The following is a 14,549-nucleotide window of genomic DNA, read 5'->3' as shown; positions in this document are numbered from 1 at the left end:
CTCCAGAAAGTTCTATGGACAACTATAAAAGGTGATTTGAGAGCTCATTTGCTCAGGCTGGATTTTATTTTCTTGTTTGTGAAGTTTGAGGCTTCTATGAGAGTAAACCCTAGGACGAATACCCTTGGGCTTCTTGGTTGATTAGACAAGAACCCATTTCAGCAACCCTTGGAGGATTCGGACAAGATTCACAAGGAAGATTTCATTGATAAATTTGTGAGATTTGTATAGAAATACAAATTTAAGAGATTTACAAGCAAGATAGTTCTGGATGCAATAGACAAGTAAAGAACAGAGTTATTGTTGGGCATGAGTTTGGTTACAGCTGGCATGGTTTTTCCTCTCATGGTTTGGGCTAGTAGAAGGCCTCTTGCTGGTATCCATACATCCACTGGCCAAGCATAAGACAAGACAGGATGCAGAAGAAGTTTAGACACCTAAAAGATAACTGATGGTCACCACTTTCAATGAAAGTCTGAGTGTTGAATTGGGAAGGAGCCGTGAGTCATAAAACTCACTAATTGCTGGCTGCCAGCAGTAACCAGGAAGACAGAGATTTTGCAAGGGTTAGCAGAATTTTGGAGTTAGTGTTAGGGCTGGGAATCTTAATCAAGCAGGTTTGGAGGGGTTGCAAGGGAAAGATAGGCCAATTGATGGAGCTGAAATCACTCAAGAATCCAAGAACATTTTGGTTGAGTTGATTCATGCCCAACAGTCATTTAGTGCTCATTTCTGCTAATAGAAAGGTAAGGAAAATTATTATTCTGAGTTGGTTATGTCTGAACAACAAATAGTATAATCCCTGTTTGGTTACTGTTTGACTTTGGAATAAATGACAAATGTTTGATATATTGCCTTCACATTTTATGAATGATAATGAAATGGAAACTTGTTCAAACCCATAGGAATCATTTGTCAAAAACATTGCAATCAGAAACATCCTTTGCTGAATTACATGCCAAATGTTTGACGAAATGCCAATGCAAAGAAATCATAAATTTTAAGAAAAATTCAGATTTAGGGTTATTACAATATACCATCAATACAAAACTAATTGCCATAATGATATTGAATGAAAGGTAACATGAAGAATTGCTTGTGAAGTTGGCACTAATAGGGAATGATGTTTATCAATATGAAAGATGCAACTGAAACATGATTGGAAAGCAAAATATATATTTTTTCGTACAATAGAAACGGGTCAGACAGTTGCAGATTTTGAGAACCCACCAAAAACTCAAGAGAAACAAGGATGATGAAGAAATACTGAAGGCATGTGCAGCAAAGAACATGGAAAACAAGGGGAGAATAGAAAAAAGAAACAAGCAAAATTTGGTATGAACACTCAGACTTTAAAGACTGACAGTTGTCTTCATATATTCAGTTACATAATAGCCCTTTTGTAAATAAAAAAGATCGTGATTATACATAAATAGTGAAAAAATTAAAAATGATAGAGATAGTGTATTCTTACAAATGTAATACTTTGGTCCTATTTTCCAAAAGGTTTACATTGTCTTGGACTGATTTCTCTTCATCCCTATTCGTTCTATATTGTGGCATTGCAGAAGTTCTTGTCATGAAACAAACTCTAGTGTGACACTCTGATTTACCCTATCCACTTTGCTATGAACTCATTTTCTGTCACACAAATAGTATAAGATAACTATGACATAAACACGACACCAAAAATCATTTGATGGCTTTGACATAACCATCATGTTTGGAGGCAGCTTGAATTTTGGCACATGCTACATCAAGAATTTAGGCTTAAAAAAATATTGCATCAATCAGCCGAGCCTTACAAATGACATATGACATGGTCAGTCATCATGTCAAATTTGGCTTAAATTTCAAATTAACCAAATGAGTCCGCATTGTGATCATATAGCGTGAGATCTCTTTCGGCACAAGGTTGAACAATTTGGAATTTTTGCAACTCTAATTTAGGATTTTCCAAGTTGATCTCCAATAAATTGATTAACCACAAAGTTCATGACCATTAGATTTTGTTTATATAGATATAGGAATTTGGTTCAACAATTAAAGATTACTCAATGTACTAAAGAAAAAACGAGAAAGAGATTCAACTAGACACCATCGCAAACAAAACAAAAAAATCCTAAAGGGGGGGTCAAGACATAATAGTATGTCAAAGTCATGTCCCATATTGAAGCTTATTAAAAGTGAAATCCTAGCATCTTCAAATATATAAGCTAACATTTGTGCATTTTTTTATTTCCAGACAGATCAACTCAAGTTTTATTATCTGGAACACTTAATAGTCTGGGGCACCAAAAAGTGAAAAGTGGGACAGATTATTATGTTATCACCTGAAAACATTAGTGGCACTCACTGCTGACTACGGCAAATAACACAGATCAAACAAAAAGGAGAAGTCACCTACAACAAGTGGGTTTTAAATAATCTAATCAATAAGACTAATGATAATAATTAAGCAAAGAGTCTTGATTTAACATATTCTAAACATGCTTCAACTTAACATTTCTCTCTTATTTATGCCCAGGTTTGTGGAACTCAAATTATATATCCACATAGATTGTAAACATGCATCCCTATAAATAGAATCAAAATGGAAAAATATGGGTGCAAGATTTGGTAGATTTGATGAGTTATTACACATCTCATTAAGAACGATTGTTTTTCTAATTCTTATAAAAAAAAAGGGAAAACAAAACTAGCCTAATAACATGCACTAAAGACTTTCATTTGAGATGAGGATCGTGGATGAGTGATGTTTTAAGTTTTAACTTAGATATAAAACAACTCTGCTCAAGATTGTCTCACAGTCCTAGCTCTAAAGTTATCACCTACTTTCATACCATCAGTGGCCAAGTTGTAAGAGAACTGGTAATTAAAAGACAGGTATCAGATCATTCAGAAAGTGCACATCTTGGTACCATACAGGCAAAAGATCAATCAAGCCGCTTACATCTCAGTTGCTCTGAAATGTCAGGAGAGTGGATACTTGACATAGATTTGTGTTTATGCATTACAATTGTTTTACACTTTCAATTTTTTTAGAGTTTACTACTGCCTTCATTACTCACTTTGTAGATACACCAAGCACCACTTTTATGAAAATTCAGCCATGTAAATTTGTCTATCCCATATTGATCATTGTTGGCCACTTGTGGACATAACATCTAAATTAATTATATTAAATTGATATATACCTTTAGAGATATGAGGTTTCCACAACCCATAGATCTGTTATGCTGTTTCTGGGTTCAATTGTGTGACAGATTTTTGCATCCAAAAACTGTCACACAATCAAACCAACAGCATAACTGATATATGCCTTGTCAATAGATATAACCAACACTTTTGAGATCCATTTGCAAGCCAATGCAACAGCCATTGTTGATCCAAACACATGTAAATGTCAGAATCCGAATGACAATGATACTGACAAGACAATTGAAGAGCTTTCTATAGTAAACCTAAAAAGTCGCTTAAAGTGTCAATCAAGATCCACAAATAAAAAACAACACACAACATATACAACAAATAGACATGTAACCTCCTCTTGCAATCCAACATATACAACAAATAGACATGTATGAGGAGAAACATTCAGTACTTAACTAATGTAAGATAATAAATAGCATTTCTAATCATTTTTCAATCTAGTAAGATGAATAAAAGTGCAAACCATGGTTGTGACTTTTATATATATGGTAGGAGGAAAAGTGTGGTTTTCAAATTAACGATAATTTACACATGAAAACGCATACTAAACAATAGTGCAAACAGTAAATATTCACATACACTGGAAAATTGGACTGGATTTGCAGGTCAGTGGGAAATAGATTACAATCCTCAGATAAAGTTTGAGGTTGCTTCTATACATATGCTAGGAAGCAATGTATTCATCAATTCGAAAATAGTTCACAAGTGAAATCAACACTTAAAGAGCTGGTACTACTCAACAATGTAGTAACGGTATAAATTCACATACACTGGAAAACTGGACTGAATTTGAACATCAGCAGGAAATAGCTTGCATTCCTCAGAAAAGACTTGAGCTTGCTTCTCTGCGATAGCATCCAATAGTTGTATGTCCTTTGCTGCCTGCTCATCAACACTGTACAAAGGACACAAAATCTTCGTTTTAATATCAAATTGTGTAGATGAAGGGAGAAAACCAGTGAAAACATAATCTATTCTAGAAAAAACACAACCTTTATTTTGGAATAACATCAGTTCAAGCAACATAAGGAATTTTTTTTTATTTTTGAGTTTTTTTTACTGATAAGGAAATTTTGCACGAGTGTCGTCATGCCCTCACCTCCACTCAGGATTGTCCGCTGCGGAACTCACTTCTACTAGATCAACGATAAGGCGCAGCATTTCTGCACGGTTCTCATAACTTCCTCTGCCCTACAAGTAAATAGGAACACATAAATAATTATGCTGACTTTCAAATGCAAACTACTTTTATTGGAATCATTTATTATAATTAGCATATAAAAGCTAAAGAAAAACTTCCTCAAACTTGGAATCCCTATAGACTGAGACCGACCTCCACCAGAACACTTTATAGCATCACTCATCAAAGAGAAAAAATAATGATAGAATGAAGGGACCGACTGTTAGCAACAAAAGACCATTTTTATATTATGCATTAAAAAAAGGCATTTAAAATTTTAAAGCCATACTAAATATTAATAAGACTTGGGGACATAATCATAGAACTTGAAATATCAGAAATCTTTGAAAAGAAAAGAGAATGAGCTCTTAAGTAAATCCCATATGTTTGTTTTCTTTTCTGTTTGCTCCAAATTTTACATGGTGTAAGAGCTAAGTGGTGACAATCTTCATAACACAAAGACAATTCAGCCTGTGATGAAATGAATACTCTGATTTGAGAAATATTTTGGCAGTTTTTTGGTATCATGTGCCCTATATTGGGTTCTTCAAGGCAAATAATGATAAAAAGACTCTGCTTCTGCTTTCATGAACAGAATTAAGCACAAAAACTTCATTTTTTAAGATGGGTTTGATATGTGTACAACTGTAAAGGTGACCTTTTTTGTTCTTCCTTATTCTGCCAAACAACTGCAAAAAATATTCTGAGGTATGTGTAAGATTTATTCTTTTATGAGGACTAGCTATTCCTGCCATTCCTCACTAAAACTTTATAAACTGGTCCTTAGTTGTATTTTCTCTTGTATATTTCAACCTCACTCTCACTCATTGAAACCAAATAAAATATTTTACAGCAATTAGAAACCAATGCAGATTATCTTCCAAATAAAGAAAATATGTGACAGTGTCTACTAAAATTGAAGGACCAGATGATACTGATCAACAGGCAAAGTACAATTCTTCCAATCTAAGTTACCAGTCCTGATATGGGTGTGGGTACGGGTACCAGTACTGGGTGTGGTGATACGGCCTTTTTTCCTTGCGTACAAGTATGGGTTCAGCTATATATATAATAGTATTATAAATTATAAAATATTTAAACAGCGATACTCATGATTGCCAATATGAATAAATAGAATATTTAAATACTTTTCAAAAATGAAAATACTCATAAAATCATAATTCGATAATTTGTCAAATCAAAATGCCATTGCACAATGAAAATTACAATCAATATTTAATAGTCTTCATATTGCTCTTCATCAAAAACATCAAAGTCAACATTTGGTTCTATTTCATTATAACCATAATCAATTGGAGTGCCACTCCCACTAGCTATGTCACATGTAGAAGCTGCCTCATTTATAGAGAATTCCGCAAGCTATGCAATTGGAGCATCTAAATCAAAAAACTCAAAACTTAGATCTTGTTGTGACCTTTTCACACATCGCCTCATTGCTAACGGGGACCCCCTCTTTTCCTGCTTCTCGCATTGATTAGGTTAGGGTTTTGGCAGCTTAGTGGGCAATTTTGAGTTTCCCATGCCCAAGTCTCGAAGTTTTGATCATGCCTAGTGTCGTTTGGGGTTTTTGAAGTTATAGGATCAAACACGTAAAGTTGAGATTTTAAATGATCCTAATTTTGTCTAAGTGTAGACCTTTTGAGCGTTAACGTGATTTTGAGCATCCACGTCGATGATTTTAAAGTGCTAAGGTATTTTAAGACCTTTTGGAGTTGTTTTCTCGCTCCTAGGAAGTTATCCAATTGATTTTGCGCTTTATCCCGATAACTTTCCTTATTTTTCGCTCAAATTTTTGGCAAATTTGCCCAAGTCCAGTTGAGTTTTATTGAGTTTTGAAATTTCCTAGTGATTTTGAGTGGAAAAATCATCATTTTCCGGATGAAAATCCATATGCTAAGGGTTTAAAGGTCAAAATTCCACACTAGAGGTGTTTTTCCCCTCATATTCCTAACTACCCATGATTTTCCCCCACTCAAAATCCAGACTGGACATGGATTTCCCCTAGACTTGCCCCATTTTTCCACCATTGAGAATCCATACTAACGTCGATTTTCCCCAGGATGCTATAATTTTGACTAAGTGTTAGGATTTTGTCCTGACTAACCTCGTTTTTCCACTAGGAGTATGGATAAGGTTGCGGATGATGTTTGTGATGACTCCACACCTGGATCAATTTTCCACCAGGCCTTTTGTGACAAGATTTTGAGGATTTTTGTGCGGATATTCATCCCAGACCCAAGGTGATTTTCCACTAAGGGTTATTTTAATATTTTCGTGTCCGGATGATTGTCCAGACTAGGGTCGATTTTCCACTAGGGGCATTTTTGTGAGTGACGAAGTTTTAATTGGAATTTTCATTCCAAACTGAGATCGATTTTCCCTAGACCCAAATTTTGTGCACATTGATGAATTTTAATGGGATATTTTATCCCTACTGGGATCAATTTTCCCTTAAGGGGATATTTTGACCTTTTTTTAATAATTTTAATGGGATCTTTTCATCCCTACTTAAATCGATTTTCCCCAATTGGCCATTTTAATTTTAATTTTGAAATATTTAAATAAATGAGCCTCATTTAATTGTTTTTATATGAAAAGCAACTATTATTTAAAATAATTAAAAAAAAAACAATTAATGATTTGCAATGAGCATTAAATGATTTTAACCTTCTAGAAGCAAATAGATTTTTGCCAGGCAAGTATAAGAACAAGTTTTTTATCCCACATTGCTTGTGTGGTGAAAGTTGATGGTGAAAGCAAGTTTAAAGGAGGAGATCCCAGCATTATTTTATCATTATATTTGCCAAGTGTATTCATGCAAGGGCGATTTTTCCTCCAGTTGGCGATTTTTGGCGAAGTGTCCAAGTGACTGTTGTGACGTTTTCACACATCGCCCCATTGCAAATGGGGACCCTTGCTTTTTTGCTTTTTAGGGTTTGTTTTTTTGGTCTTTTAGGGTTTTGTTAGTTAGCCTTTGCATTTTTGAGTGTTGTCGGGGAGATCAATAGGATAGCAAGTCCGGCTTGAGTGAAGTCCTGATCCTGAAATTTGGCTAAGTCTGAAAGTCATGATCCTGAAATTTGGCTAAGTTTGAAAGTCCTGATCCTGAAATTTGGCTAAGTCTGGAATGTCCTGATCCTGAAATTTGACTAAGTCTGGAAACTGAAAAACCTCAAAAAACTAGATTTTGCAATATAACTCCTGGAGGTCTGAAACCACTCTCAAACATCCTGAAAGTATATATGGAATATAACTTAAAGTATAAGTGACATTTCCTTTTCTTATACTTAATTGTTATATTCCATAAAAATTATCCTGATAGAGAGTTCGAAAAGTCAAATTTCGCTCATGTCCTTCACTGAGGATCCAGAGCGAATTTCGCTCCTGTCCCTCTCCAAGGGACCAAGGCGAATCGCTCCTGTCCCTCACCAAGGGTCCAGGGCGAAAATGGTTTAAAAGGCATTCATTCCAAAGATGGAATAGGTTAAACTCAAAATACCAAGCGAGAACCCCATTTTGGACGTAGAGGATGAAGTTTCAAACGTGAAGAATGAAAGATGGAGGACCAAAATGCATGGGCGCTCCTGTCCCTCTCCCAGGGACCAGGGCGAAAAATGTATTATCAAGTCTATTCCGCCAAATTTAGGTGAATCCAAGCCAAGGCACAAGATGGCGATGATATTTAAAGCGCTACAAGGAAGGACGAAGTTGCAAAGACCACAAGACTTGATAAAAATGGCTAAGGCGCTCTTGTCCTTCACTCAAGGACCAAGGCGATTTTCATGGAATCAACCATTCCCTTCCAAAACCACGTCAAGGCAAGGATATGCAAAGTCAAAAATGTCTTTCAAAGGACGATGAATAAGGAATTGACTCCAAGAATCGACGATCTTGGGCACAAATGCAAAATTCGCTCCTGTCCCTCTCCCAGGGACCAAGGCGAGATTCTTAACAAAGTGATATTTTCATCATGCTTAGGCGCCAATATCCTTCAAATTGTATTAAATGCCAAATTCGCCAAATCCTTGAAATTTTTTAATTAAATTTGCATTTAATAAATGTGCGTTGGTATTTAATAATTAATTTAAGCCTTTAAAAAATCGAAATTTTTTAATTGTAAAGGCATTTTAAATTAATTATTATTAAATTAAATTTAAAAAGAGAGCGCTTGGGATATTATTTTAATATTTTATAAAGGTCGACCTCTCCTTTTATTAATTTTTTTTTTTTTTTTGGCTTATCTTGCAAGGTCGGCCTCATGGGAGGTGAAATGGTGAGCGCTCTATATATTTGGGGTGTGTTTTTCATAATTCAAATCATTCTTGCATTATCTCTCATGCGAACTTGAAGAGCAATTTGAGGAGGGCGAAATTCATCTTGAAGACTATTGGAGAGGAGAATTTCTTGCTAGATTGGAGGATAATTTCCAGATTTTTGAAGACATTTGAAGGCGAATTTCCAGATTTTTGAAGACTTAAGGTGGTGGAGTTGATGCTTGTGAAGACTAAAGGAGGCGCATTTTGCTAAAGGGAGCTTTGATCTACACTTTGCCTAGCGAATTCACCTTATTTTTGCATCTTTTTCTAGAATTAATTCTCAAGTGGAGGTATGGCGTAATCACCTTGGCACCATTTTTGAAGATTTAAATTTTGCTTTGAAAATCCTAAATTAGGAAATGATAACTCAAGATTTATCATGAGGTTTCCTAAATTAAAATCTTGAATCTTCCTTTTAGAGTTTAATTTTTAGATTTCAAGATATATTACTAATTTTGAAATGTTGTGTAGGTATCAAGATGGCGACTCCAAGCTCGAAAGATCTACAAGTCGGAAGACTCTCTTCAAGGACGATCAAGCAAGGACAAGGACGACCTTCTTCGATCCAGCCTAGCATCGACAAGGACGGCCTTCTTTGGACTAACGTTATCAAAGGCGACCTCTTCCAATCCAGCATTCCAAGGCGAGGTACATCATCATCCTGCAAATCAAGGACATAAGAAGTTAGAACAAGGGTTCGTTGAGGAAGCAAATAGTTCCAAATGAATTAATTAAAGCTAGCTTCTCAACAACATTAAGTTGAATATCTACCAAGTTACAAGTGTCAGACAAGGTGGCATCCCAGTCATCGCTCATCCAGTCGGATTGTTCCACCTCCGCATGTCCAGATTCAATGTACCTAACTCATGGAAGGTGGCACAAACTCCGATGTACCTACCCCAGCTATCCATTGGTGGAATTTTCTAGAGAGGACATGTGTCCAAGCAATACAATTTTATCATTGGTCAAGCATTAAATGTTATGTAATGGTTGTAACAAACCCTAATTAGGGTTTTCATTGTAAAATCTTGGCCATTGATCTCGAATTGATCCAAGCCATCAAATTGTATAGAGGGCACTATATAAGCCCTGGCATTTCATTTTGTAAAGGCAGTTAGCGATAGTTAGAATATAGTTAGGAATAGTTGGAAGCAGTTAGAAGATAGAGAGAGGATAGCAATTAGAGTAGAGTAGAGAGAGAAGGCAAAGATTGTTGCCAAGATGTTGTTGTAAAAGACTTGTAACTTCATTGAAGAAATGGTGAAATTTATGGGTCGATTCGACAATTTGCATGGTCTTTATACTTCTCATGTTTGATTTCATGTTATTAGATGAGTGGAAGAAATGTGCTTGATTGATGGTGAAATTCGTATATCCATACTACTAGCAGTTTGTTGATTGCAGACTTGCCTTGCGTAGTCAACTGGAATCATTCAGCTTAAGCTTAACTTCAATTATCGCTTCTTCATTGATATGCATCAACCTGATGGTGTCTATGCTTGCAGTGATGATTTGAACATCATAAAGCTTTCCTTCGAAGATCGCACTAGCCTTGTGGAGATGGTCCTGGGATGTCAAAACAAGACTTAGTTAGAATTTCATCAAAGATCATTCATTGCTCCTACATTCTTAGTATTAGGATTAGATCCTTTCCTTGCCCTCATCTTTTTTCCTTTTTTTCAAGTCAAAGCTAGTAAGATCCTGTGTTCCAGCAATATTCAAAGCAAATCAGAAGTTCAATCATCAAGTGTAAGTCCCCTTGTGATTCCAGCAAATCACATCATACCACAAAGAGCTTATCCACACGTAGAGACCCTACATACAAGAACCTTGGAGTCATCCTGATTGATCCTTTTTCGCGATATCTTCAGCAATCAGAGGCTTTACTCAAGAGAGGATAAGGTACCTTTAGGTATTTTATTATGTGTTTGATAGTGTACAAAATACACGTCAACAGTGACACACTTGATTGAAAATTAATTTTGTTGCCATTTTTCCTCCATTTCCAGCCTAGCGATTTTCTTGGTGGCTACCATTGATGTTATTTGCCACGATTTTGGAGATACCGATTTTTTTGGGTGAAGTTGGCGATTTTGGAGAGAGGGTGATTTTGTGTTTGAGAGGTTTTCACCTCCAACTTTGACGATTTTTCTCCTTGGATGGTGCCACCATTTTTGTGAGCTTGCTGATTGATGTTTCAGACCTGAGTTTTGCCTCCATTGCTGAGATCTTACACCTTCATGCTGGCTGGAAAATTCATTTTCAGACCTACATTGCATTTTCAATTCATTTGTGCCTTGGGCGATTTTGTCTAGAGGCTGATTGGAGGTCATTTTCAGTCCATTTTCAGAGTTATTCAGAGCTGTTGCAGGTCTGCAAATTCCATTATTGGTTGCTGTCCTCAAAGATTTTCATTTCCAGCCCCCTGTCACCTTTGGCGATTTTGCTTGGAGCTCATTCCTTAGTCATTTTTTGATCATTTCCAGGTATTTTAATCACTTTCCAAAGTGCTGGTAAGTCTGAAGCAATCCATTTTCAGACTTGTCCTCAGAAAATTAAACTTTTACCAGCCATACCTACATTCCTGGATATGATTGCTTTCATCATTGAGATCGATTTTCATCAAGTTTGTGCATATTTGGGTGATTGAAACATGTTTTTAGAGATTAATTTGTGAAGTTGCAGGTCATCTTCAGATGTACTGGCAGCCATTGTTGACTTCGGCAGGTGTCTTCAGACATGGTTTTGTGTGAAAACACAACCTTTCACACCTTTTCCTTGGTCATCGTTGATCCAGTATACTCCTTTGCACTCTAATTTGAACATAATTTCTAAGTATAAGGAGGCGTTTTCAGACTTTGGTCTGAAAGTTATTGATTTTGATGAGCTTAATGAGGGTTTTATACCCTAACCTTGTCACATTTTGTATTCAATTGTTGAAATCTATCAAGAGTGTAGATTATTTTCCTGATTTCCATACCGAAATTAGTCTAAATCATTAAGAAGTCAGGAATTTTGTCTAGAATATTATTTATTTTCCTAAGTTCTAACTTCAAGCTTCGTACAGGTGCGATGTCGAAGTCCGGACTCAAGGAAATGAGAGAACAACAGCAGATACTTGAGACTGGATTCTATCCAGAATCCAAGATGTCATCCAGATGGAAGGAGATTACAAACACGAACATGCATTTTCTGAGCATGAACCAGATGCGACAACATATGTTCGGAATTAGAAGCCAGATCCCTTCCCCAGCCTATGTGAACATTATGAAGAGTGGCATTTATCAAACCGCTGGATTTCCGCAATCCATACAGTGCAGTGAGCTTATCCTGGAGTGTGCACGATGTTATGATCCTCGCTACGGAATGATCAAGACTCCTAAGGGTGTCGTCATTGCCTACCTTGTTGAGGATGCGATTGCTAAGGTGTTTGGAATTCCACGTGGAGCAAACATGAAGGATATAACTAAAGATGAATATGAAGACCGATATAAGAAGATGGATGCGTGCAAGACCGTAGTGAATAAGGAGTGGATGATCGAGCCTAGGACTCATCATTCCAAGGCTCCCAAGACACTCATGTGCACAGACTTCAAAGAGGAATATTGTGATTTAGTATTCCTGCTTAACTGAGTGATGGGGATGCCACAGGGTGCAATATACGATGGATGGATGTTCTATTTCATCCAGGATTGTCTAAAAGGAACATTGATAAATTGGTCTAGAATCATAAGTGACAATCTGGACTTCCAGTTGAGGAATGTGGAGCGGTCCAAGTCATAAGCCATGACTTCCTATTTGGTATACCTACTTGCACAGTTTGTTACATACAAAGGATTGATTGCAGAGGTTAAGTCGGCAATGGACAAGAACAATTCAGGAGTTATGAGTGTTATCCACAGCTGAACATGTATAGAATTGAAGATTATATGAGAGAGAATGATGTATTCACAATGTACATCAAGCGGATGCTGCAAAGTGGAGTCCACAGGAGGTTGTCCAAGGAGGCAACGAAGCTAATAGAAAAATACAGATCGTGGTATATTCAGTTTCCCACTTTCACATACCTTAGGATTCATGGATTTCAATCCGAACCCTACAGGCTTCCTAGGTATCCTTCTGACAGAGTGATCTTGTTGGAAGTGGTGAGACAGCTTTTGGAGTTTGATTCTATTAAGAAAGAGAAGCACAAGACGGGCATGACATTTTCCTATTTCAGTTGGGAAAACGTTGGAGGTTTGCCAATTTGTCACGACAACTCGCATAGCAAGTGAGAGGAGCTTGCATTCTATCAATTTGCAACATATAAGAAAAGAGAAAGGTTTGATCCAGATAAGAAAGTTGGAAGGATCAAGGGAGAGAAGTTCAACCACAAGGTAGACATGATGGACGAGCACGCAGTGAAGAGACGAATGTGGTCCAAGGGATTTTATGAGGAAGTGTGGACTTTTCCTCATTCCTGATCAAGTGATAGATGACAAGGATCATACGCATCCACAGTATGAAAATGAAATGAAGAAGGCGATTCTATTGCCTAATTGGTCAGAATCAGAAGAAATAGATTTGAATGTATTAATGAGAGAGGTCTTGAGTTTCTCCCGAGCATGGGTGGATATTTAAATGAATAAGTTAGTTGATATGGGTGTCACCTTCACTTATGAAAAGATGAAACAAGAGGAACCCGCTTCCGAGGATGATCAAAGGACTATCAGTGATGTCAAGATTCATGCGGATGAGGAGAGTCAAGCTCCCAAGAGAAGGAAGAACACACCAGGAGAAGTCAAGGCTAGAGGGAAAAAGATTGAGGAGGTCAAGAAGAAAAAACAAAAGACTACTATTCCTTCGCCTATCATTCCTTCAACACCTCTCAGTGTCTCATCAATTAAGGAAGTTGAAATGCCAGAACAGAACAAGGAAACTGAGTAATGTTCCAACACAGTGATATTACTAGAGAATATTCAGGATTTACATGCCGCAGCGACATTTGCTCCACCTAATGAAGATGATGATCAGCCAGGATCCCCCACCGTCTTTTTGGAGGTTAGTTTGGGGAAGAATGTATATGATTTGACCAGGAATAATCCTGATGATGATGATGATGATATTATCTCGGCATTGAGAGAGGTTGATCGAGATATGTGTCTCGATGATGGTATGGAGATGGCCGCTATTCCTAACTGGCTGATGAAGAGTATGGAGAAAAGTAAGAAAATGATAGAGGCACAACCTATTGATGACATTGATGACTACTTAGCTAGGAGCAATAAGGAAAAAGAGCCTTAGAGAGCTGAGATTTTATCACACATAGCTAGAGATGAGACAGGAATGCGGATTGCACAGGTGGTTGTTCCCATTGCAGGTGTGACGGTAGACAATGCTACTCCTATGGATTTCCAGATCACTTCAATTGCCCTCGGTCGTACTACAAGAGAACAGGTATTTCAGGAGGTTGGTGATAACCTTACGGCAATCAATGCAAGATTGGATAGAGAGATTTAAGAAAAGGAGAAGTACAAAGAAGAGAATACCAGACTTAGAGAGTACATTGCAAGGATAAGGCGTGAGAATCCCACCCTTATTTCCCCTATTGCAATTGATCGTGGACTACATTCACATTACGAGGCAGCGAGAGATACACTCTCGGAGGTGGAGAAATGGATTGAGAATACAAAGAGATGAGCGGATGATTTCCTTACTCAGTTTGTCCAAGCATTTGACAGGACAACAAGGCTCATGTTCAGAATACAGTATTTTGGAGGAGTTTGGGGAGAGTTCAAGCCTATTTAGAAGAAGACTATTCCACACCTCAGAGCTTTGAA

General features: G+C 37.0%; 1 protein-coding gene across 2 annotated transcripts in view; it reads right to left on the bottom strand.

Annotated features, from left to right (window-relative positions):
* LOC131044396 (AUGMIN subunit 7) overlaps window positions 1-14,549 on the bottom strand; it is an 82,763-nt gene that overhangs the window by 53,796 nt on the left and 14,418 nt on the right. For both annotated transcript variants that reach the window (XM_057977717.2, XM_057977718.2), the window contains exons 4-5: window positions 4,313-4,404; window positions 3,983-4,108 (exon numbers count right to left, since the gene is read on the bottom strand). In XM_057977717.2, coding sequence (XP_057833700.1) covers window positions 3,983-4,108; window positions 4,313-4,404 — 218 coding nt within the window. The remainder of the gene's footprint in view (window positions 1-3,982; window positions 4,109-4,312; window positions 4,405-14,549) is intronic.

This window comes from Cryptomeria japonica, chromosome 2 (assembly GCF_030272615.1).
Source record: "Cryptomeria japonica chromosome 2, Sugi_1.0, whole genome shotgun sequence".
In the NCBI taxonomy this organism is placed as follows: Eukaryota; Viridiplantae; Streptophyta; class Pinopsida; order Cupressales; family Cupressaceae; genus Cryptomeria; species Cryptomeria japonica.
Note: the sequence above shows the minus strand (reverse complement) of the source record. Positions and strands in the feature narration are given on the sequence as shown.